The 25,407-nt window shown below is 45.8% G+C and overlaps 2 protein-coding genes across 6 annotated transcripts in view; one reads left to right on the top strand and one right to left on the bottom strand.

Moving 5' to 3' along the window:
• Positions 1-237: 237 nt before the first annotated feature.
• Irf5 (interferon regulatory factor 5) lies at positions 238-8,755 on the top strand. Of its 4 annotated transcripts, none has more exons than XM_013158439.3 (9): positions 238-254; positions 4,092-4,297; positions 5,596-5,785; positions 6,080-6,147; positions 6,366-6,399; positions 6,557-6,811; positions 7,051-7,443; positions 7,529-7,647; positions 7,851-8,755. In XM_013158439.3, exons 2-9 carry the CDS (start codon positions 4,103-4,105, stop codon positions 8,091-8,093), a joined length of 1,497 nt encoding a protein of 498 aa, XP_013013893.2. In that variant the 5' UTR covers positions 238-254; positions 4,092-4,102; the 3' UTR covers positions 8,094-8,755. The 4 variants fall into 4 exon arrangements, with proteins under 4 accessions (XP_013013893.2, XP_063097018.1, XP_063096999.1 ...); XM_063240948.1 differs by lacking the exon at positions 238-254 and adding an exon at positions 350-367; XM_063240929.1 differs by lacking the exon at positions 238-254 and adding an exon at positions 553-682.
• A 5,526-nt stretch (positions 8,756-14,281) lies between these two features.
• Tnpo3 (transportin 3) overlaps positions 14,282-25,407 on the bottom strand; it is an 87,548-nt gene continuing 76,422 nt past the window's right edge. For both annotated transcript variants that reach the window (XM_013158378.2, XM_003475184.5), the window contains 2 exons: positions 17,371-17,462; positions 14,282-15,394 (listed from right to left, as the gene is read on the bottom strand). In XM_013158378.2, the coding sequence (XP_013013832.1) occupies positions 17,402-17,462 (61 nt within the window). In that variant the 3' untranslated portion in view covers positions 14,282-15,394; positions 17,371-17,401. The remainder of the gene's footprint in view (positions 15,395-17,370; positions 17,463-25,407) is intronic.

The raw sequence follows: 25,407 nt of genomic DNA, 5'->3' as shown, positions 1-25,407 counted from the left end.
CCGCATCACAGGGCCGGCAAGGTGACTCCTTCCCAGAGGTGTCGCTGCCACGGGAATCTGGAGAGCAGGAGTCACATAGCGGGGAACCTTCCAGAAGGAACAAATGTGTGAAGCTTAAGGCTAGTGGGGAGGCTTTTTGTAGAACTGAAACCCATTTGGAGTGGCAAGCAAATGGAGAGGAGGTCCTGGAGAAAGGGGGCGCTGCGACCACGCGCTGAGCCAGGGGGACAGTCAGGGCGGCAGGGCCGGCGCAGGTGCAGTGCGGGGTGTTGGCAGGAGTTCGCGCGGCAGGAGGCGGCGGGGACTGCGGCGGGCCGGCTGTGTGGCTCGCTGAGGCGCGGCCCTGGGCGCCCTGAGCGCGGCAGGGGTGGGGACCTGCCTTCCATGCCCTCTTGCGGTTCAGGTTCTTTTGTCGACCCGCAGTCGGTGCGCCGCTGCGCGCCGCCCGGCGTCTCCCTAAAGCGCGGGTCCGCGGGGCCGAGCCGTGCGGGGCGCGGGTGGCGCGGCGGGCGGGAGGGCGCGGCCCGAGCACCGAAGCGCTGTGGCGGCGGCGGCGGCGCGGCCGGGGGCGGGGGCGAGGGCGGGGGCGGCGCGACGCGGAAGTGCGCGGCGCGGCCATCGTGGAGGCGCCGCTCCGGGAGCGCGCAGTTCGCCCCGCGCCGACCCGCGCTCCCGCGCACAGGTAGGTCGGGCGGCCGCGCCCCGCGCCCCGCGCCCCGCGCCCTCGCTCGCACCCCGAGGGTCCCGGCGCGTAGCCAGCTCGCTTCCCCTGCCTCCGCCGTGCCCGGCGCCCCGCGGTCCCGGGCCGCGGGTGGACGCTGTCACGGAGCGCGCCTCGCCGGCCTCAGCGCCCTAAGGCGCCTTCCAAGGCTGGATCGGCGTGGGGTGCCGTGCCCGGTAGAAGCCCCGAGCCCGGAGCGGCGGCGTGGGCACCGCGGTACGGGTGCGGACTCCGCGGCTTCTCGCCCGGCTTCTGACTGCCGTGGCCGAGGATGGCGAACGGCGCCGAGGTCAAAGTTGGGGCTACCAAAATTGGGGCGAACGCAGAGCAAGACCCCGACACCCCTCTCCGTCAGCGCACTCCTCGCCCCCAACTCTTTCGGGGGGAGGTTGAGGTTTCAAGCAGTAGCCTTCCTAGGATTTAACGCTAGTGTCAGGAATGTGCTGGGAGAGTTTTGGGGGGAAGGCGGTGCCAGGCAGAGGAGCCGTGCTTTGACTCGTGGTCGAAAAGGGCTACGCGGGCCCTCCAGACAGCAGGGAAGAATGGGGGCGCGATCACTTCCTTGCAGTGCATCCCCGGACTGAAGAAGGAAATAGCGAAAAGTCTCAAGGCGGAGAAGTGAGACTCTGCCTGTTGGGGCGGGGGGACGCTCCAGAGCGCGCGCAGTTGTCACACGGGGCGCGGGCGGGAGTGGGAACTTTCCTGGACTCAGCTAGTGGCGGGCGGGTCAAAGGGCGGGGGGCACCCCAGCCGAAGGAGCGGTCCGGGTTCTGGCGTGGTGACTGCGCAGGCGAGAGGCTGTGTAGCCGGGTCCGGTCTTAGCCTGCGGGGCAGCTGGGGACGTCGGGTTTGGCCTGGGTTCCACAGTTGGGATGCGTGAACACAACCAGAAGGGACGCGGGCTGGGCGGGTGCAGGAAGCTTAAGCTGAACGCTGGCCTGCAGTGGGTCGCCTCTTGGCGCTCCGCCTGCGGCGCCGGGACAGAGCGGCTCCCAGCTAGACGTTTTGAAGCGGTGGGAAATTACCCCTTTTGACCTAAAGGCCCTGTTTTGGGGTTTTCCCTTGCACCCTAGCCTTCCCCACCCTTCACCGGGGAGGAAGCCGAGAGGCTTCTTCCTGCCGCACCTGCCGCTCCGGAGGCTCAGCCTGTCTGCGCATCGTGGAGGCAGGGCCCAGGGTGTGCCCTCCTCGTCGGTCACCTGGAGAGGGCGGGATTTAGGGTGATGCTTGCTGCAGGGTATCCCTTGCTGTCTCCCCACGCTGGGTGTGGGGTTTCCAGGGAGACCCGCTGACCCAGACAACTCGGGAGGCCGCAGGTTCTGCCCAGTGTTCCTCATGTCACGATGTAGTGTGCTCTGGAGGCCTCTCCTGGGACTTAAGGGCCCTGGTATGACTTTGGAGTTCACCACCCCAGCAGGGCTCCAGGACTGCCACCCTCGGATGCTTCACTGCCTGATCCACTTACGGAGGCCTCTTCAGATCCTCCGCACCCCGCACCCCTTCTGACATTTCTGTAGCAAGTGATGGTCCCTTTTTCCAGGTTTCTCAGATCCACAAAGCTAGGTCTGGGGGTTCATGAATTTAAAGACAGGCATGTTTAGGCACTGGAAATTAAGACTGCATAGGCATTAGGATGGACAGAAACCAATCTAAGCCTGCCTCTGGAAAGCACGATGGAGTTGGAGCCTCACCCTGCCTAGGGGAAGACCTGGCCGCAGATGGAATGGGCTGGGCTGGGGGCCTGGCAACTTGGCTTTAGGGATCCATTTATGAATCTTCTTGGTCAGCCCCCTCCCTCCCTCAGCACACAGTGAGTCAGGTTTCTGAGTTGTCCACTTTCATTTCCCCTGGGGCTGGGTGGAGGCTAGTGTAGAAAGAGGAACTGAGCCACAGCCTTGGGGGGGGGGGCAGGGCTGGAGTCTTACCACCCTCCCTGGCTGGGGCGGGCTTTACTCTTCATGACTGAGCTCCACGCTGCTCTGGACATTTTGACAGCCACAACCCAAAAAGGTACTGGTAGGGAACTTCAGTTCTGTGCTACTAGGACCAAGTAGGCCAGCTCTATCCTTTGTTCCTTACTCACTGAGCAACAGATTAATTTCCGAGGACCAAGTGGTATGATCGCTTACCCTTCCTAGGCTCATCCAGTAAAGGACCAAGGGTCCATAGGCAAGAGAAGGAAAGAAACTGCCTAGGGGTGGAGAGGGACAGGAGGGGCTCAAGACAGAATTTTCAAGTTCTGGTAATAGAGAGTGGGTGGCAGGTGAGGTGGAGCCCAAATGGTCTCATGGGTCCTGCTGTCCTGACTTGAGTGAGGCAGAGATTGTGGCCTGGGGAGGGGCTCATGCCCCCCTGGGGAGCTGTGCTTCCTATAGCTGTTACAGGCCCACAAACATCAGGGGTTTCTAGGTACTGAACGAAGCTGGCTTATACCTGTAATCCTAGCACTCAAGAGGCTGAGGCAGGAAGATCTTTTTGAATTCTAGCCCAGGATGGGCTGCATAGCAAATTCAGGACCAGTCTAAACTACACAGACCTTGTCTCAAAACAAAAACAATTTTAAAAACACCTTGCCCCCACAAACCCAACCCAAATGGGAAAACAGCTAAGTGCTGAAAGAGTATGTCCAGTAGGAGAAAGGGCAGGGACAAGAAATAAGGCACTGATAACTTCACGGGGGTGAGACCTTGTGGCAGTTGTCCTTGCCAGAGGCAGGTTGAGTGGGTTGATGGGATTTGTCTAAGGAGTAGGGGCTTCATCCCTGAGGGAAGCTGAGAAAACACAGCAGCTCTCAGCACTGAGTCCAAGACGCCCTTCTCATGGTCTGCTTTTGTTTCCTAGAAACCAGCAGTAGGATTCCTGTGCAGAGAATTTGTTGGGGGGGGGATTTTTAGGGGGAAGGAGGGCAAGAAGAACAGAGAGAAGGAAAAGCTGAGCAGGGTTGGGATGGGTCAGGCTGATCCTAAGATGCACTGGTTATAGCTATTAACCCACCTTGCAGCAAGCGCTTTTGTCCCCTGCAGTTGCTGTCCCTCTAGAGTAAGGTGTGGCCTAAGCTTCAAAGCGAGGCAGCTGAAAGCAGTTCTCTGGCACAGCAGCAGCTGGTGCTGTTAGCATCTGGGGAAAGGATGCCCCAGCCTGGTGCAGGGCTTGGGGTGGGGGGAGTTGGGCGTGTAATCATCCACTAGTGCTGAGATCTCTTCCCTTTCCATTTCCTTTCCTGCCACCCAACACCAAGCACAGCCTCGGTGACTTGAAAGCTAAGGGTTAGAAAGGAGAACTTTCCTTGAATACCTGGGTGGGCCTGTCTCTGGGTCAGGGAGTGTTTAGCTGCCAATTTGCTGAGCTTATGCCCTGGCTTTCCCTACAGAGCCCTTTGCCATGAACCAACCGCCCCCCAGAGCTCCCCCTCAGCCCCGCCGTGTGCGGCTGAAGCCCTGGCTGGTGGCCCAGGTGAACAGCTGCCAGTACCCAGGGCTTCAGTGGGTCAACGGGGAAAGGAAATTCTTCTACATCCCCTGGCGCCATGCTACGAGGCATGGCCCTAGCCAGGATGGAGACAACACCATCTTCAAGGTAAGCCCTGGATAGGCGCTGCCTGGGCCTCAGAGGCACCCCCTCCCCCAGGAAAGGGACATACCCACTCTTCTCAAGGCCAATCTGTTTACCAGCTAGCTTGCTCAGGTGATGCCAGGCCTAGACTAAGGGGACACAGGCCTAGCCACAAGTCACCTTTACTATCTTGTATCCCTAGCTAGGTGTTATGGCACACACCCGTAATCCCAGCTCTCAGGAGGCTGAGGCAGGAGGATCACTGTGAGTTCAAGGCCAGCCTGGGCTATACACAGTGAGACCCAGCCATCTCCCCCTCCCCCCCACTTTTGAGACAGGTTTTTATTATGTAGCTTTGAACTCACTATGTATCACTGGCTGGTCTCAAACTCAAGGCATTCCTCCTGCCTCAGCCTTTGGAGTGCTGGGATTATAGGCATGTACCACCATGCTCAGCTCTACTTTTTCAGAAAATGGTCTTTGTACTTCATATTTCTTCCTTCCTTTTTTTTTTTTGGTACTGGGAATCAAACTCAGAACCTCACTCTTGCCAGCCAGGGCCTGCACTGCTGAGCTATATCCCCATCCCTGCACTTCATATTTCTTGAAGAGCATATAAAAGAACCTTCCCCTAGCTTATCCTTGTGAGTTGATCATAATTTAACCAGCCCTCATGATGGACATGACATATTATGATCTTTTGCTTTTACAGATGACATTGCAGTGAGTAACCTTCTTTGTACAGTTTTGTGTGGATGCCTTTAGATTCTGCATGTATGATTCTATAGACATCAAATTGCTAGGTTAAAGCATGGAAACATTTACCTCCTGATGGGAGTCTCTGCAATTTTTAACTCTAGGAACTAGCCCTAAATAAGTCATGTAAGATGTCCAAAAGAAAATAAATTAATTAAAAAAAAGATGTCCAAAAGAAAGATTTAAGATGATTAAAGGGTAGAAGTTAAGCATCTGTGGCAATTTTTTTAACACTGAAACTCTTAAGCTCAGCTAGTAGAGCAAATGCTTAGTAAGCACAAGACCCTGAGTTTGCAAGACTGGTTCCACCCTGCTGTGCTGTCCACCTTAGACTGGACTCATTTGCCCTTCCTGGAGCAGTGAATGCAGATGCCCTTCAATGACTAGATTTCATTGAGCTTTAGGAACCCCTGGAGAAGGGCCAGGCCCTAGATACCTGTTGCACATGAGGCCCTCACCTAGGTGGTCTCAGCCAGTGGCTGAAAGTCTTTCCCACAGGACATGAGGCAGGCTAGAGCTTTGGTGAGGGTCAAGGTTCTCTGTGGTCAACTGTCCTTCTTACCCAGGCCTGGGCCAAGGAGACGGGAAAGTACACCGAGGGAGTAGATGAGGCTGATCCTGCCAAGTGGAAGGCCAACCTACGCTGTGCCCTCAATAAGAGCCGAGACTTCCGCCTCATCTATGATGGGCCCCGGGATATGCCACCTCAGCCCTACAAGATCTACGAGGTCTGCTCCAATGGCCCTACTCCCACAGGTATCCTTCCTGGTCCTATGTGGGCCACTGGGAAGCTGTGCAGCCAGGAAGCCCTGCAAGCCCTGCATGCAGTGGCCCAGGGCTCCCAGAAACAGCTTAGAATGGGGTCAGGGACCCTGATACATATTCCTCTCTGCTTCCCTCATGCTGGGCTCTTGGCTTCTAGGAGGTCCTTATAGTGGCAGCACCCTTCCCCTCACTGTGTCTGAGCGGCTGCCCAGATGGAGCCCCAGGCTGGCTTGGCACCTGCTCTACCACTGACTCCTTCCTGTCCTCTTCTCTTGCTTGCTGCAGAGTCCCAGCCTACCGAGGAGGATTACACTGTGGCTCCAGGAGAGGAGGAGGAGGAGGAGGAAGAGGAGGTGTGTGTGGGAAGGGGAGCGGTCGGGGTCAGGGTTTAGTGAGGTGCGCCTGCTTTGGGATGGAGCAGTCTCTAGAGCGTCCTCTTGGGTTCTGAAGGACCTGTTCCTCCCAGGGTCTGGCCAAGCTGTGCCACTGAAGCACTTCCCTGTGTCACATCAGTTTACTAATCTGTTCTTCCTTCTGTCTCTGCCTTTTTCCCTCCTCCTTTGCTCTTCAGCTCCAGAAGATGTTACCAGGCCTGAGCCTCACAGGTAGGGCTGGGAGGAGGTGTGGCTGGGGGTTTTGCCTATGGAGAAGCCACAGATACCATAGGTACTAGGTTGGGGCTGAAGGCAGGCAGGTCTGGGAATTGGGCCTTTGAGACAGTTCCTAGAGGTGGCATTAACAATTCTATTTCACCCTGTGTAGAAGCAGTACAGCCTGGTCCCTCCATGGCACCCTATCTACCTAAAGAAGATGTCAAGTGGCCACCAGTTCTACCACCGCCTGTGGGGCCCCCTACCTTAGACTCCAGCCTTCTGGTTGCTGCATCTGGCAACCCTGCTGGCTTTGGGCAGCGTCTCCCTGAGGTCCTGCCCAGTCCAGAGCCCCTGGCTCAAGCCCTGCCCACTGCAAATGAACAGCTATTGCCTGATCTGCTTATCAGCCCCCACATGCTGCCTCGTAAGGCCCTACCGTGGGCTGGGAGGGTTGGGCAGGGTAAAACAATACAGGGGGTTGGGGCAGGGTCTTTAATGACAGCAGAGGCTGGCAGAGGAGGGAATGAAAGTACGTGTATGTTCTGCCTGCTCCAGCACCCTGTGGGGAAGGAAGTGGGAGGGCTGAGGAGGCTGGGCCTACCACCTGGCTGCTGGATGCGGATGTGGGCTCATGGCTAGGTGGCTGACCCCTCTGCCCCACAGTGACTGACCTGGAGATCAAGTTCCAGTACCGGGGGCGGCCACCCCATGCCCTCACCATCAGCAATCCACAAGGCTGCCGGATCTTCTACAGCCAGCTGGAGGCCACCCAGGAGCAGGTGGAACTCTTTGGCCCTGTGAGCCTGGAACAAGTTCGCTTCCCCAGCCCTGAGGAGATCCCCAGCGAGAAGCAGCGCTTTTATACGAACCAGCTGCTGGATGTCTTGGACCGTGGGCTTATCCTCCAGCTGCAGGGCCAGGATCTGTATGCTATCCGCCTGTGCCAGTGCAAGGTATTCTGGAGTGGGCCCTGTGCCTCCACTCATGGCTCAAGCCCCAACCCCATCCAGCGGGAAGTCAAGACCAAGCTCTTCAGCCTTGAGCAGTTTCTCAATGGTGAGGCCCATGCTGTGTTCCTCATGGCCACTTCTCACCCAGGGCATGGTTCTAACCTCTGACCAGGGACTTTATCTTGATGCAGACCTCATCCTGTTCCAGAAGGGCCGCACCGACACCCCACCACCCATTGAGATCTTCTTCTGCTTCGGGGAGGAGTGGCCTGACCAGAAACCCCGAGAAAAGAAGCTCATTACTGTCCAGGTATGTGCCCCCAACTCCAACCCACGTTGGCTTGAATATTGGGAGATGTAGCTGGGTTTTGGTGGGGAGTATGAACCTGGATGCCAGAGATGGTCAAGATCAGGGCTCTGGAGGAGAGGCATCTACCACATGCCCCTGGTGGAAGCCATTATGCACAGCTGGCAGCCCTGCCATGGCTCTCCCTGTCCTATCTCTGCCCCCAGGTGGTGCCTGTTGCAGCCCGGTTGCTTCTGGAGATGTTCTCTGGGGAGCTTTCTTGGTCAGCTGACAGCATCCGGCTGCAGATCTCAAACCCAGACCTGAAAGATCGCATGGTAGAGCAGTTTAAAGAGCTCCATCACATCTGGCAGGCCCAGCAGCTGCAGTCTGTGGCCCACGCCACTCCCATGGTGGGTCTGGGTACTGGCCAGGGGCCCTGGCCCATGCACCCTGTTGGCATGCAGTAGCAGGGCTGTAGGTAGTGGCTGTGTAGACTAATAAGACAATGTGGTAGCTCCAGCAGGTCTGGCTGGCTGCAGAGTCTAACCACTGGGTCTCCTTGAAGTGGAGTTAGGACAGAGATAAAGAAGACACTTGTGCAGCCATTCTCCCTGCAGAGATTTACTTTCAGGGATGGCTTCCTAGGCCTGCCTCTCCTGTGCTCTTTCTGGCCCCCCCTGGAGAAACCCAGCAAGCGGCCCCTGAGCAGAGAAGGAATGTCCCCAACTAGAGAGCAGGGCAGGTTGCCCCATTCTTGTGGTTGATCATTTGCTGTGGCAAAAAGAGTCTGAGAAGAGTTGAGGGCCAGGTCCTCCTGCAGTCTCTGCAGAGCATGGGCCTGATTTGGATGTTCCCTTATTTGAGCCTCACTTCCCCATCTTTCTTAATCCTGAGACGAATTAAGCCTTTAGACGTCACTTAAGGCTGGCAGCTACGTGCTGCCTCCCCAGTTTATAAGAATCTGGGGGTAGAACTGAGGATACAGCTCAGTGGAATGGCGCCAGCTTGGCAAGCAAAAGGTCTTGAGTTCAATTCCCAGTTTCACAAAAAAAAAAAAAAAAAAAAAAAAAAAAAGCTGGGAGTAAAGAGTAGAATTTATGTATTTTTGGATTAAAAAAGTTAAAAAACAGAGTTGGCTGATTCTTTACTTTCCCTGGTATCTGTGGTCTCTGTGCTGTTCTTTTAGCCTCTCACAGGTGCCAGTCCTCTGGCTCGGCAACTACATGGGGTTACTGACTTCTAGCTACTGAGTCTGCTGGGCCTTCACCAAAACTTACCTGGCTGCTTTGCTGCCAGAAGGAAGATGGCTGAGGCAATGTTGTGGAATTTTAAATGTGCAGTCTGAAAACCTGCCTAGATTTTCAATTGTTTGGGATCATTATAATCTGTTATCTTCATTTTTATATGCTATTAAGATACTACATGCAAATTCGTAGCTCATTATTTGACTCAGGCTCACAGGTGTAGTTTTCTGGCTTGAAAAACTTATTGTAGTTTTATTTTATTTGTTTTTATGAGACAGATTGTTGCTACATAATTCAGGTTGGCCTAGAACTCCCTATGTAGCCTAAGTTGCCCTCTGTGATCCTGCTTTGGCCTCCTGAGTGCTGGGATTACAGGCATGTGCCACTATACCAGCTGTCTTTTCTATATAAAATTTTATTTTGGGGGGGGGACTGGGAATCAAACTAAGGACCTCATTCTTGGCCCTTACATAAAATTTTAAACATATGCAAAAATAGGGAAAAATGGCCAACCATGGTGGCACATGCCTATAATCCTAACATTTGGGAGGTTAAGGCAAGAGGATTCTTGCAAGTTCAAGACTAGCTGGGCTACAAAGTGAGTTCAAGGCCAGCCTGAAGAGACCCTGTCTCAAAAACAAATTAAAAAAAAAAAAAAAAACAAAGGCCAAAATGGTATGAAATCCCCATGTAGCAGTTCATGGTCCATCTTTCTCATCTAAACAACTATCTATGCCACACCCTCCTCAGTATTATTTTAAAGCAAATCCTAGAAATAACATTTTAAATATTAAGCACATATCTTTAAAAGACAATGACTTTCTTTTTTTAAAAAAAAATTTTGTGGTGCTGTGGACTAGATCTAACCAAGGGTTTCACACATGTTAGCAAGGCACTCTCAAGGCAAAACAATACTCTTAAAAACAGAACTAGTCACTACCACACCTCATGTGAAGAGATTAACTTTTTGTGTGAAGGAGGCTGAGGCAGGATTACTGTGAGTTTTGATGCCAGCCTGGGCTACATCATCAGTTTGAGGCCAGCCTAGAACACACAGCAAGACCCTCAAAAAAAACCAAACAAATCTGTGTTAAGTAGGAACTGAAATTCAGAATTTGTTTTTTGAGGCAGGATCTCACTATGTAGCCCAGGCTAGCCTCAAATTCAGTGATCTTCCTGCCTCAACCTCCCTCCTGAATGCTGGGATTATAGGTATGTACCATCACACCCAGCTTGAGAATGTCTAGCATTGAGCTACACCCCAAGAAAAATTCCCATCAAGATTACTAAAAAGTGACTTGTAATTTTATGTTCTTATTTGAAAGAATGATTATAAAATGCAATAACCAATAAAGAATGGTACCTAAGACATAAAGGAACTTGGGCTTTTGAACCACATCACACCTCACATTTAATATTCTTTTTAATGTTGACCTAGTTTAAGTGAATTGTCTTAACAAAGATAAGAGCCAGGACTACCGTGAAGAAATGAATTTTTACCAGAAACTCAAGAGTTTAAAATTTTAAGACAATTGGAGTTTTATATTGCTTCTCTGTTAACATTCTGTTTCTTCTATTTCCTCTAAACTATTGCTTAGATGTAGACTCTGGATTCTACAGGTTCACTTGTATTCAGGTTTCTAAGTATCTACTGAATGGGTATTTTGAGTTTCCATCATTAATTTCCAGCATTGTACGTACTTTGAGTCTTTTTATATTTTTGTCAATTATCTTTGGGATATAGCCCTAAAAATTGGGACTCTGGGCCAAAAAAATGTCATTTTTACTAGGTAGTAGTAAAAACTCCATAAATATGGAAGAGTGTCCTATTTCCCTACAGCCTCACCAACAGGATATACTGTCAGCTGTTTGGACTTCTGTTAGCTTGACAGGCGAGAAACAGTATTTCAGTGTATTTCTCACTATGAGCCAAGGTTAGACAGCTTTTCATATTAAGTAGCCATTGTAGATTAAAAAAAAAAAAAAAAAAAACAGGACTGGAAGTGTAGCTCCAGTAAAGCACATACTTTGCATTCATAAAACCATGGGTTTAATGGCTAACATGCTAAATAAAAGTGTAAAAATATAAGATTGTAAAAAGTTTAGATTTATCAAAAAGTTGCTAAGAGTTCTTGTATGTCACACACCATATCTTTTTTTTTTTTTGGTATTTTTCGTTTTTTTTATCGGTACCAGGGATCGAACTCATGACTGCCTGCTTGCAAGGCAGGCGCTTATGCCGCTGAGCTAAATCCCCAGCCCCCACACACCGTATCTTAATCACTAACATCTCATATTATGGTAGATGTATTACAACTAATAAAACAATATGGATACATAGGTATTAGTTAAACTTTATTTTTTGGTTCCAGGATCCTATCCAAAATATTACATTTGGTCACATCTTTACCTCCTTTGGTCTGTGATCAGTTTGTGACTTTGTTTTCAGTATTGATGAGTGAGTACTGGTAGGTGCTAATCAGAACACTGCTATATTTGGAGTTTATCTGATGTGTTCTTTAGCTTTTGAAAGGAAGACATGTTGGGGGTGTGGCTTAGTGATGGTGCACTTACCTGGCTTGTGCAAGTCAGCACCACCACCCCTACACAGTCTCATGATCAGACTGCAGATGTCAACCCTAACACCTGGCTAAGGCGGGTAGGTCCCTGTAAAGTTACCCTCCCTGCTTTTCTATACTTATAGTAGTTTCAGAATGATTAACCTGTGGCCCCTTAAAAAACTACCAACTTGAATGAAATGCTTTATCTATAGATCTTTTTATCTTTCATCTCAGTTTCCAATCATCTACAAAAGTTAGCATCTTTGTTCCCCACTGGCCTTACAGTTTTCTTTCCTCTTGACACTGAAAGTAGCTGTCATTGTTTCAAATTTTCCAGGTTCTCTCAAATAAATGGCAATATGGAAACATTGTCTCATATTTCCTGAAAGCAATAATCAGCTGAACAGTGAGACAGTCCCTCCAATTCAATAGTCCTCTCTCAGTGTGCTTCACTCCTTTTATTACATGACTTGTTCCTGAAGGCATTTGAGTTTGTAGCCCTCTATGGCTGGTGGAGCAGGGAGGCTGAGGGAAAGATGAATTATGGAAGCAGTATGTGATCATTGGTGGACTGACTTCACACTACTGATGATCCAGTAGCTGCTAAAAATCTCCCTTGGGATGGTACTTTTTGACTAAAAGTAACATAGAAAAAACAAAAAAACTTGTCACATCTTATTCTGTGTTGTAGCAGCCAGAAGGACTACACTGTGTCGCAATTCACTTTACTAGTGTTCAACTAGAATCTACAGAATACGGATACCTTGGCCATGGGAATGATTGTACCTCTTCAGTACCCAGAGTTTCTTTTCTTCTAAGTTCCTCCTCCCCACCAAATTCATCTTTTTATCCTTTCGTTCAGCTTTTCAGTGACATCAAAAACGCTTCCTTTTCAGAGCAGGAAAAGCGGTTGGTAGTTTTCCCACTTTGCTGAAGGAGCAATTTTCAGTCAGTTTGCTGGTAAATATATCCCAAAAGATCAAGCATCCCTTGTATTCTCAAGACTTTTAACTTCTCTGAATCCTGGCTCTTATCTTTAAAAGAATTCACTTAAACCAGGTTAACATTACATTTGAGGTGTGATGTGGTTCAAAAGTCCAAGTTCCTTTATGTCTTAGGTATCCTTCTTTATCAGTTACTGATTTTTATAATCATTCTTTCAAGTAAGAACATAAAATTACAAGTCACTTTTTAGTAATCTTGATGGGAATTTTCCCAATAGCAGATGTGTATTACACATTAAGCAGGTCTATTTTCTTGGCTATTCCAATCAGTTCTGTGGGGAGATGATTTGGGTAAGTTAGAGGTACAATTAATTGCCCTGCACACATGCAAGAAAGATACTGGTTTTACTTCCACTATACAATACTATGCAAGAACACAAAGTAAAAGACTGCTCTGTAACAGTTCCTTTTTTGGTTGTTTTTTGAGACAAGGTCTCACTATGCAGTTCACCTTAAACTCACTGACCTTGAACTATGTAGCCAAGGCTGGCCTTGTGGCGATTCTCCTACCTCAGCCTCCCGACTCAACCTCCTGAGTCCTGGTATTACAAGCATGCACCAACACACCTCGCCATAACAGTCTTTTTCAAATCTGTAAGGTTCAAAGAAAGCAGTGAGGCCTCAAACCATTAACAACATAGGGGTCAGCTTTTTACAGCTGTATCTGTAGTCAGAACATTCTTGACATTAACTCAGATACACAGTCCATGTGCTAGTTTTCAGTGGCTAGGAAGACTGTTGCTAAGCATTCCAGTTTTTCAATCCCAGATGCAACTTCCTGTGAAAAAAGTCAAATTCCTCAAACAAAGTCAACTGGTTGTTCAGGGTTACGTTTAATTTTGTTTAACTGGACATGAAGGATAGCTGGGATGAAGGATAGCTGGGATGCCATGCTGATCCCCAGGATCTGATAATCTTACCTCAAACATTCAAATTTTTTTTGCTGTCTTCCTAACAAGGTTTCTTTAGAGTAAAACCTTAGTACCACTCACTTTATATAGGAAGATTTGTTTCACTGACTCCAAATATTGTTCCGTAGTATGAAGACTTAGGCCTAGCCAGGCCTGAGACAGTTAAGTGGCCTACATGGTAAAGGAAAGGTAGAGACATGTCACTAACAACAACACTTTTTGATGTATCAAATCAGATACAGCTCAGCAGTCAGAACTGTTAGCCAATTACTGGGCTGGGGATATAGCTCAGCAGTACCACATCTGCCTGGCAAGTGCAAGGTCCTGAGTTTGATTGCTGGTAACAAAACCAAACCAAACCGCCAATTACCATAATATACTATTGATCCCATTGTACAAACCAAAAGAAACTAATCTACAGAAGCAGGAAACAGGTCAGTGTTTACTTGAGGGTGGCAAGGTATGGGACAGGGCAAGAACAAGGGACTACCCAGGGACTCAAGAAAATTTTGGGAGTAAAGAGTATATTTTACTCTCTTGACTGGGGCAATGGTTTCATGGGTGTAAGTCAAAGTTCATCAAGTTTTATACTATAAGTATGTACACTGACAGTTATACTTTAGTAAACTTATATACATACGTAATCAGTAAAACAATCTACTGACTCAAGTAGTTGTGGCAGTTGAGGATATAGCATTGCCACAAAAGAGGACCCCCCGCCCACACTTTCCTACTGAGATGGTACAGGAGGGTGGAATGCAGCATAAGGGGCTTTAGATGAACCAGAAGACTAGAGGATGCAAAACAAGCTACTCCCCTGGAGAACTTCATGCCCAGACATCTACTAGGTACCAACTAAGGATGCTTGCTCAGCTGCTTTAGGTGAATCTTTTAGAGCTACAAGGCAGTAAATGGAAATAAAGGGAAAGAAACACTTATTAAATTTTAAAAATTTATTGTTTTTCCTTTTTTTTGTTGTTGTTGTTGCTGATTTGTTCTTGAGATGGCTACAACACCAGACAGAACAGTACCCTCACATCTAATGGCTGTGTAGGGCTGCACTCCTTCAAAACATAAGGATTTGATTTGAGGTTCCCTCTTTAGCCTCACCCCTCGAGAAGCTGATTAATGTCCACACTTTATAGTGAAGTACAATTAGCCCTGTAAACATTTTTTCTTCATACTCCCACTCTTTTTCTTGAACATCTGTGGGTAAATAATTCACTAAGAAAAAAAAAAAAAACCCTTAAAAAAACTAAAACAGAATACACATTTATATCCTACCCTACCCACCCCGATTTTGGCTCTTTTCTCCAAGGCTGACAACAAGCTTATGTGGATTGGAAGGAGATTCAGAGATTGAACAGGGCCAAGGTTGGGTTCTACATGAATAGGAATTTTGACCCTGGCTGGTCCTGAGTATCATCAATGTGACCATGATATAAAGCAGAACAGGTTCATTAGAACAACTCTAAGAGGGGAAGGAAATGGGGAGGAAGGAGGGAGGGTAAGAGTGGGAAAGAAGACAAAACAATAGAAACCTTTCAGAGATGACCCTGACCCTTTACCTTCACTTGCAGCTATTTAATTCATTAGAATTCCCACATTTTCCCTAAGCGAAGGTTTTTGTTTCACAGAAAATCCTCACTTTTGGTTTTGTGTATGTGTGCACTGCACATTAGTGTGTGAGAGTGTGTGTACATTTGTTATTTGCTACCAGGTAAATGTTTCCATTTCGCTTTTTCTTTTTTCCCCATTTTTAAAGTTTCTTAAAATTATTTTTTTCTTTTAGAAACAAGTTCAGCAGCAAAGCAGCTCCTCTCTCACCACGCTGGATAGGCTGCAGCCATCTTTTAAAAAACCGCGCTGATTTTCCCTTGCACCCCCAAACAGGAACTCCACAGGATGCCTCAGAAGGCTGGAGTCTCTCCCTGTCTGGCGGACACCCTGGGGGCAGTGAAGGCCCCTCTGCCACAACGGAGGTTTCTGATTGTGGGACACAGTCTGGGTTTTGTTTTCTTCCTGTCTTCTAATTTAAAAAGACATTCCTGACAAAAGAAAGAAGATAGTCAATGACTGTGCTTCAGAAAATAGTACTGTATAAAAGCAACTTCAAGGTTTCTATAGTTGCTCCGGTACTGTTCTCTGCCATAAGAACTCAGTTTAAATAAAACTTGGATTTGCAAGTTAACTATTTCAAAGCAATTACTGTCAGGTCTCTGAACTAGACACTGCCCAACTCAGAGAGAAATACTCCCCAAGCAGATCTGCTATTCACACCTCCAGGAACGCTGCGTTCAACAGAAAGCCAGCAGCTTCCCCATGCAGCTCAACCTGCAGAGAGCTGATTCCACAAAAGCCACAAAAAACTGCTGGATGTCTGCAGCATCCCAGTACCCAACACCGCCTTGTCTATCACCTAGCCCTAGGCCTCTTACTCAAGAGACTCAAAATTTTGTGCCCCCTCCCATATCTAAACCCTCCTATAAAACATCCTCTCCCTGTTGCTTGGGGTTAACAGTCTTTTCGTCCTTGGCCTGACCACACCTGGTCTGCAATAAAGTTCTTGCCAGTTGTTTCTAGTTTGCTGGCCTCAGTGGTCTCAGTTGTGCCTCAGTTTACCCCAACAATTATTGTCCTCAGTGCGTCTCCAATGCTGAGTGGACTGCAGATACTAGGGATGCTGTGCAGGACCTGGAGTGACCCAGTAGATTCAGACCTCTCAATCCAAACTAACCAGAAAAACACCACTTTAGTACATTAACTATTGAGGTCTCATGTAAATTCTTATTTTGAAAGGCGGCTTTACGTACAGACAAAGTTGAAAACCACTGACTTAGGACTCTATGAAAATAGTAGGGTGCAGAGGTAATAAATTAAACGGAATGGTTAAAAGTGAGGAATTTGGCCAAATGTAGTGTCACACACCTGTAATCCCAGGCCTCAGGAAGCTGAGGCAGGAATATCATTGCAAGTTCAGAACCAGCCTAAAATATTATAGTGAGACCTTATCTCACCCTCCTTCTTTAAAAAAGTAAGACTTTAGTACCAGAATGTCTATACTTGAATTTTGGCTCCCCAAATTATTGTCTGTTGACATTAGACAAAATGTTAAACACCTCCGAATTTCAATTTCCTCACTTGTAAAATGAAAATCTAACTAACGGTAATAACTAACCCAGACACGAGGTACATCTAAAGTACACAGAGTAGTGCCTGATACCCAGTAAGGGCTCCACAAATGCTATGAACATCTTACACCCTCCAAACAGCCCTCTGAGGTGTACAAATGCAAACCCTGATAACAAATGATATTATTACTCATTTTAGTAATGGTGTGGCAAGGCACTGCTGAATGTCACCATCACCTATTAATGTGTTTATCACACAAACAGTAAGTACCACAAATTCAGAGTATTGTGGCCCAGGATAATAAAGTCTCCATATACATCAAAGGATGGGCTTAGAAAATGGTTGGTTTTTTTCTTTCAAGTCAAGAAATCTGCACCTAAATCTACTATCTAGTCTTTTCCTCAGGTAAACTTGTTTGCTTCAGAATCAAGAGACAGGAAGCACACTGAAAAAACCAACTACCAGGAGCTGGCCAAAGAGGCTACATCTCTCCTGTACCTCCTGCCCTGGTGAAACCCTGCCATTTCCACACTCAAAAAAAGTAGAAAAAGCAAGCTCCTTGGCAGTTAAATCTGGCCAGTCTTAAGAGACCAATGCCACACATCACGGTCAAATTTAGATCAGACATTCAGCATTCCTTTTCACCCAAATAGCCAGGTTAAAAGTACTTATTTGTACCACAAATACTTAACAACCTAGAAATGTCTGAAAGCAAAGACAGAAGGAAATTTGTCACATATTCTGCAATAGTAACTTGCTTATTGTGGCAAAAATGGCACCCAAATACACAGTCAGCTGGTTGCCTTGGTCCTGCATTTCCCAGCTCTCAGCACAGTTCATTCTTTCTCTGATGCTAGCTAGCTATAGAAAGTTGGTCATATGCATCACTCACCTGGGTGACAGGCACAGTGTAGGAGCGTGAGCTATCGAAACAACCTGGTGAAGTCTCTCAAGGCCCAACAAACTTGCTTACATTCCTCAGCACTGCAAGAGAAAAAGACAGGTATCCTTGACCAAGCAGAAAGATACAAACTGCTAAGAAACAATGGCAACACTGGCACACACTGCATGGCGTATCTCCCCCACTCCCCATCTTCTCTGGCCCCTGCTTCAGATTCTTCTGTAACTTGGTAAAAGTCGACCATTATAAATGAGAACAATTATAAACTTGCTGGTCCTTGAAGAATGTGGGCTTTGGAGACAAACTGCCTAGGGCTGAATCTGAGCTTCACTGTGTCCTTGGGCAAATCACCAATCACTGCCTCAATTTCCTCATCTGGACGATTAAATTTGTTCACATATGCAAAGCACTTAGGAACAGAACAATGAAGAAAGTAACATTTGATATAAGCAGGGGGGCTATGACACTTAAAAGTTTCTCACACAAATACAAGGAAGCTAAAACCCCTAAGTAGAAGACAAACACATTCATCTAAGACTGATCATGTTAACTCTGAATTATGCAAACCTCAGTACCCTAGTTTCCTCATTCTCTTCCAAAGGCAGATTCTGTTTACAAAGCTCAGTCCAGCAACTAAGTCTCTATCAGTCAGATTTTCTAGTTGAACAGGAACACTCAGGGTCTCCTCCTCTAGGAGGAAGAGGTCAGAGGAAATGGTTATGGTACACAGAAAGGGATGAGGGAGCAGGGCTTGCCCTCATAAACACTGAGATACCCAGGCATTGTGAAGAGCTCAATATTCATCTGGCTCTGCATTTCAAAAGGTTACCATTGTACAAAACTGTCAAGAAACCAACTGATGCCAACTTCATTACTTTTCCTATCTACACGTTTTTGCTAAGCCAATCTGAGGCTAAGCTGAAGCAGTGGGAAGGTACCCTTAGTTTCTTCCGTGCTAAGACACAATACCTGACACCTTCAAACTAAAGAAGAGATTTACTTTAGATCACACCTCAGTTTGTAGTTGGCTAGCATCAAATACAGGGTGGTAGGACACTAGGGTATGGTAGAGGAACAGATGCTCATGGCATGGCTGACAGAAAGCAGAGTGTGCTGGGTGCCCACCTGTATTCCTAGCATTCAGGAAGCTGATACAGGGGAACTGCTGTGAGTTAAGGCCAGCCTGTGCTACTGAGTGAGTTAAAGCTGAGACCCTATCTTTAAAAAAAAAAAAAAAAAAATGGAGAGAAAAAAAGGAGAAAAAAAAAAAGGAAGCAGAGTGTGAAGTAAGGAGGCAAGGAGCTGGGGAGGGAGATAAACCCTTCTAAGTCACATCCCCAGTGACCCTCCTCTTCTGACTGTATCTGTCTAACAGTAAATCACCTATAAGCCCCCTAATCCATTAACTTCCCAAAAGTTTCACCTATGAGTACATGAAGCTCTTGGGGAACCTCTAGACAGAACATTTCATCCCTGCCCACAAAAGATTCATATATATCACTTTGTGCAATCTGCATTTCGCCTCTCAGAGTTGTCCAAGTCCCAATAGTTCCAGAATTGCTGAAAAGTTCCACGACTAAGTCTCCTGTAAAATTTAAGACAAACTCTTAGCCACGAGCTCCCTAAAAAATCTAAAGAAAGCTAAATACTTCTACATATGATGGTGAAGGCCAAATATTTCCATTCCAAAAGGAGAGATGAGCGAGAGAAACCAATGGGACGTAGCACTGGGGAGGCTGAGGCAGGAGAACTGCAAAGTTGAAGCCAGACTGAACTACACAACAAGATCTTGCCAGAAAAGAAGAGAAGAGAAGAGAAGAGAAGAGAAGAGAAGAGAAGAGAAGAGAAGAGAAGAGAGAAGAGAAGAGAAAAAGAAAAAGAAAAAGAAAAAGAAAAAGAAAAAGAAAAAGAAAAAGAAAAAGAAAATCACTGAGACTGAAGCAAGACTGAAACCTAGCAAGGAAAACATAGCCTGTAGTTCCATGTCTAGCACCCAGGGCAAGTTGTGACGAGACATGAACAGCAAAAGGGCTTGGGCAGTGCGCTGCCCCTACGGCACTGCTGCAAGTAGTAGCCCTCACGGCTTTTCTCTGGGACTAGCTCTGCTCAGTTCTTGCAGCTTTCCTTAGACGTTTCATGTTCTAGGATTCTCCAGCGTCCACGGGGCTGCACTGCACTTTCAGCTTCACCCTCATGGCTTCACACACTGCCCTCTCAGGGGTACTGCCTGGTCTCCAAGGCCTTCTCCTCTCCCCTGGGAAAAATTTTATTAGCACATGTTTTTAGTACACAATTCCTTGTGTGGAGTTGGTACATGTACATATCCTAATTCCTTTTTTCATCTCCTTTCTCTCCATCTCTTGAACCCCTTTCCATTTGAAAAAGATTTATCTCCCTACTTCCAATGTATTTATCTCTTATTTTGTTCTATATTTATAATTTGGATTTCTCATATAAAAAAAACCATGTGATATTTAAGTTTGTGTGTCTGACTTTTTTCACTTAACATGGTCTCCAGGTGCATACATTTTCCAACAAATGACTCAAGTTTATTCTACTTTATGGCAGAGTATGTAAACACCACATTTTCTTTATCCATTTGTCTGCTGATGGACGACATATAGGCTGCTATGTATGCATCACTCTAATATAATGTCTTTTTTTGTTTTTTTGAGACAGACTCATTATGTAGTTCAGGCTGGGCTTGCACTCACTATGTAGCAGCCCAAGCTGCCTTGAACTCAAGGTGATCCATCTGCCTCAGCATCCCCAATATTGGAGATTATAGGCATGCTCTACCATGACCAGCTGTAATATGATGTTTTTAACTTTTTCAGGAAGATATCTAGAAGGGGAATAGCTGAGTTAAATGGAATTTCTAGTTCTAGTTTTTTGAAGAATCTTCATGTTGATTTCCGTAATGGTTGTACTAGTTTTTCCCTGCAGACTCACTAGCTAGTATTTGTTATTACTTGATTTCTTGATGATGGTCATTTTAAAATCTGGGTAGAAGCCTCCTGGATCCTACAACTCTTGCATTCTACATGCCTGTAAGACCAAGACTATGTGGATGTGCCAGGTCTGCAGCCAGCCCAAACAGTAGCCAGACTCCCATTGAATCACTGCTGCAGAGGCTTCGGAGTTCTTGGATGGCTGAGTACCTCTGAAGGGATCCCTGGATTCCCAGGAAAAAAAATTCCCTAGGTGGCCATTCTTTAGCACAGTGTCCTGGGGCTTTCATTTTTGTAATTTTGAGTCTGTGAAAAGTAGAGTATTGCTGGTTCTTGGGGTCTTCAGGTTATCTTTTCCACTGTTCTGTCGTAAACTTAAACTTTTATTTTGTAGTGAAGGCTGACCTCAGATTCACTATTGTAGCCCAGACTGGTCTCAAACTCACAGCCCTCCTCTTGCCTAACCTCCTAAGCGCTGAGATTATAGGTATGTGACACCATGCCTAGCCCTATTTTTTAATTTTTTGGAGACAGGGTCTCACTATGTAGTTCAGGCTGGTCTTGAACTGCAATCCTGGCAATCTTCTTGCCTGAGCCTCCTAAGTGCTGAGATTACAGACATGCACCACCATGTCTGGCTTAATCTTTTCTGCAATCAAGCTCTCCTCTGGCCAAACTTTTTAAGTCTGGATTTTATAGGAGTTTCCTTTCTAGTGAAACTCAAAACTTTTAAAATCACCTATTTGTTTCTGAGTTTCAATGTGGAGCTGGCTAAAAGTACCCAACAGTAGCCATGTTACAGCCTAAATGCTAGACTGCCTTTAAAATGTCCGCCACCAGATTAACTAATCGGACAACCTTAAAACTCAGTTTCCTGCAAAGTCTCATGCTCAGTAAAATGTACACATTTTTTTCTGCCAGAGCATAACACACATGGCCTCAAGTCTGCACTTTCCACTGAAAACTTGTGGCCTTGTCTTTACACCTGCTTTTTAAACCCTGCATTCTGGTTTTCTGAGCTCTGATCAAAATCTTTCATCAAGTTTGATTTACAGTAATGAAACTCCTCCTGCAAACCAATTTTAAAGATTTTTTAAACCACATATTCACACAACATCACAAAAATGACCTTTATTGATACCAAAATCTGTTTCAGCTGCTTTCTTCATCCTTGAGACACAATACCGGACACTTACAAACTATAGGAGGGGAGGATTATTTTGCCTCACATTTCAGTCATTCTAAGCTAGCACCAGACAGGATGGCGTGACAGGGCAGCACGATGAAGGAACAGCTGCTCATGGTATGGACGATAGGAAACATTTGAGCAAGAAGCAAGGAACCAGAAGTGCGATAAACCCTTTGAGGTCACGTCCTCAGTAACTCTTCTTCTGACCATCTGGTCCTTGCAGCGAGCTAGCTATGAACCCCCTTAATCCAATCATTTTTCAGAAGTCCCACACATGAGCACATGAGGCTCCTGGAGAACATCTAGATATAAACCGTATCAGGCACCTACCACAATCACCCTTCTGAGCCCCTTCTCTAGCTCAGAAAACTCAGATACCAGGGCCTACAGCTAGGCCTCAATGTTAGAAGATTTACTTTCTATCTCATAATGGTTAAATATTACAGGAAACTGCTAATAGTCTAATAGAAAAGATGAAAAAAAAATTTTTTTTTTTTGGTACCAGGGATTGAACTCACAACCTCGTGCCTAGCAGGCAGGTGCTTATGCCACTGAGCCAAATCCCCGGCCGAGAAGATGAAATTTAACTTATCACCTCAAGGAAGATCCCCTGATATGTCTACATCTAGGTTTCCCTACCTAATGTAAGATCTGAAACTTTGATTTACAGCTTTGTGTAAATGTATAAGCATCATGCATGCTTATAGTCCCAGGACTTGGAAGACTGAGGCAAGAGGATAGCCATGAGTTCAAGGCTAGTCCTGGACTACACAATGAGTTCAAAACCAGCCTGAACCACATAGGGAGAGACCTTGTCTCCTAAACAAAACAAAATGAACCTAATGATTTAGATGCCAGAACTTGATCTGAAAAACTTTCTTCTAGTCTCTTTCCACCCTAAGAATGTAATGAAAACAAGGGGGGTCTTCTGAGTTTCTTGGAATTGTGTCATCCCCTCTTTGTGAATTCTCAGTCTATTTCCAAGCCAATACTGACTACTATGGAGGCAGCTGGGGTATGCAAGCTATATATTGGTATCATTTATATGTCCAATGTCAGGATAGAGAAAGAATGTAATGCAAGAGAAGCTGTTGTGTGGTGTGTCATGACAAGGAACTAAGACAACAAGAAACCCTGACACTTAGAAAAGTGTTGAAGACTCAAGATTCTCTTACTGCCCTTATATCCTACATGTTTTAAATTTTATCCTTTTTCAATCCAAGATCTTGATTTAAGCTGGAATAGAAATATCTCCATTGTCAATTAATCCTTCTATAATACATTAAAAAGAATATTGAAACTGAAGTACAACTACACAAAGCTATAGTAATACAGGGAAAACGAGGGACAGGTCACTATGTCTCTAATAAACTTCACTTCTGCTTCAAACTCTATCAGTAACTTCTCTGGTGTCAAAAGCACGACCTAAGTGTTGAACTAAGTATCTCTGATGGGCAAGCCCACAGAAATGGATCAAAAAACTCCTTTAATGCTAGCACAAGGTTCCTCTTTTTTACTTCAGTCATACTGATGTTTACTAGGTTCCTGGATTCTAATTTTAGTCAACTCTTGCCATTTTTCAGGTTCTATTTTCTGACTTTTATCCCCACAATTCCAATCCTATCATTCTTCTGAATACCTTATCATTACTATTTCTCAAGCCTCAAAATCCTAGGGCTGTGTTGAGATAAGCAGCCCTTGTGATGTGATGTGCTGGTAGATAATAAGGAATAATCAAGCTATAACTGATGACTTGACCAGTGAGACATGCTCACACTGGCCTTTAATTCCAGTGTCAATGCTTTCCATGTTCAACATCTTTTGGCTTTGAAGATCCTCATGAAAGTGGTAAGTAATGAGATCAAGATAGAAAAATCATGGCAAGAGTTCTTCTGGTCCCAATCTCAGTCTTAGATAGTGATAGGCTCACCTGATGTTTGGAAAGTAAGAATAATATTCTAGAATGGAAAAGTCTCAGATTTCTTTAACTTCAACAACTAAAAAAGACACAAATTAATTACCAGCATCATTTGAAAAACAGGCTTGGACTTGTTGAAATGAAACCAAACCAGTTTACCCTCCCTGTGAGGAGGGCAAACAAAGCAGCATGTTGAGGCAGGAGTTATGAGACCTTAAGACCAGAAGGTAGACTGAGTCATACATAGGTTCAAGGACAACAGGCACACAAGAGAAAGAGAATTACTGAGGCAGTGAGCCTTCTCAAACTCTTTCTGACTTCTCAACATTCCCTCTTACTTTTGTTCATTACCCACCATCAGGTCACAGCCTACTACAGGAAAGCCTGCAAAACTTGTTTAGCAATGGAAGATCAAGTAAGCCTGATGATACTTTATTTTCCTATATCACAGACACTTTTGTTCACAGTATTGTTTTATTTAGGCCCTTTTCCTTAAATGAGGGAATGATGTCCTTAACCTTGATTTCAGACTTAATCTACTGTTCTATCCATCGTCTATTAGCCCTGTCAGGTAACAGAGGCACGCTAGAGACTTACTCCACAACGTGTGGGTGGCTACCTTAGAGCTGCGGCACACATGCCCCAGCTAGTTCAGTAGTACATAAGACATTCTGGGAGTTGCTTTGCCAAGAAGAATGAAGTTAAATTCACTGATCACCTACTATGTGCAAGATTTCCATTTGGATTGCATATCCATCTAATGAAATAGGATGTACTAATCTTTTTTATAGATGAATTAACTAAAGTTCAAACTAATTTGTTGAGTGACAAGACACAAACCAGTATTATTAACTCCAAGACCAATCCTGTAAGGTTTCCCCTCAAGTGTCCATTTGCTTTAACTTTGTAGCAATTTTTTTTCTTTTTAAAAAATTTTTTTTTAAACTGGTACCAGGGATCGAACTCATGACCACCTGCTTACAAGGCAGGTGCTTATGCTGCTGAGCTAAATCCCCAGGCCGTCCATTTGCTTTAGGACAATCAAAACCAATTTGATTGTTTCCTTCCAACAACCAGCATTACGTTGAATGAAACAAAACAAAAATGGACAAAAATGGAGAAGTAACTCTTATACTACTTTTACCTGCAGTGGCTTTTAGAAGGAACATCATGTTTACCAGAAAGATTCATAGGAAAAGGCTAGGTACTTTTATAAGGTCATCCCAGGCAGCATACACAGTCTATCTCACAGAGGAGTAACCCTCACTCTGGCAAATGTGTCAAAAAATCATATTCTATTTTTTAATCACTTGGTTTATAGATAAGTAACAGTTATCTCTGGGGCAAGATGTTAAGCAATGGTTAACACCATGGTTAGTACCCCATGGTTTGAGATTTTTAACATTAACAAAATTGTTGGAGATACCCTCAAAGGACAAGAAAGTAATATATTTACATTAAGAGATCAATTCTTTGGCCAAGGGCATAGCTTAATGGTCAAAACCTTATTAGCATAAAGTCCTGAATTTGATCCCTAGAACTATCACACAGAAGAAGAAGGAAGGAAGGAAGGAAGGAAGGAAGGAAGGAAGGAAGGAAGGAAGACAAAGACAGACTGACTGACTGACTGACTGAGTATGGTGCTTATAATCCCAGCACTCAGGAGGATGCAGCAGGAGGATAGCTGTGAGTTCAAAACTAAGCAAATTACATTCCACAGCAAGACCCTGTCTAAAAAGGAAAAAAAAAGTTAGCTATTGTACTACTTCCTAAAATTTGTCTTACTTTGTCTCATTTCTAAACACTTAGTCCTAGCAGGCCATGGTGATGCATGACTGTAATTCCAACACTTAGGAAGCTGAAGCAAAAGAACTACTGTGAGGCTGAGCATTGGCTTGGAAATAAACTGGGGCTATTATAGTGAGTTCAAATTCAGCATAGACTATAGACATCAATAAAAGAAATTAAAG

This window comes from Cavia porcellus, unplaced genomic scaffold (assembly GCF_034190915.1).
Source record: "Cavia porcellus strain 051 isolate PalLab524CR breed Dunkin Hartley unplaced genomic scaffold, mCavPor4.1 scaffold_2, whole genome shotgun sequence".
Classification (NCBI taxonomy): Eukaryota; Metazoa; Chordata; class Mammalia; order Rodentia; family Caviidae; genus Cavia; species Cavia porcellus.
Note: the sequence above shows the minus strand (reverse complement) of the source record. Positions and strands in the feature narration are given on the sequence as shown.

Excerpts from the sequence above, each read along its gene's own strand:
- Irf5 (XM_013158439.3), top strand. The coding sequence starts at position 4,103 with ATGAACCAACCGCCCCCCAGAGCTCCCCCTCAGCCCCGCCGTGTGCGG. Across the intron at positions 6,400-6,556 it reads ACCAGGCCTGAGCCTCACAG|AAGCAGTACAGCCTGGTCCC; the intron begins GTAGGGCTGGGA and ends CACCCTGTGTAG. Across the intron at positions 6,812-7,050 it reads CAGCCCCCACATGCTGCCTC|TGACTGACCTGGAGATCAAG; the intron begins GTAAGGCCCTAC and ends TCTGCCCCACAG.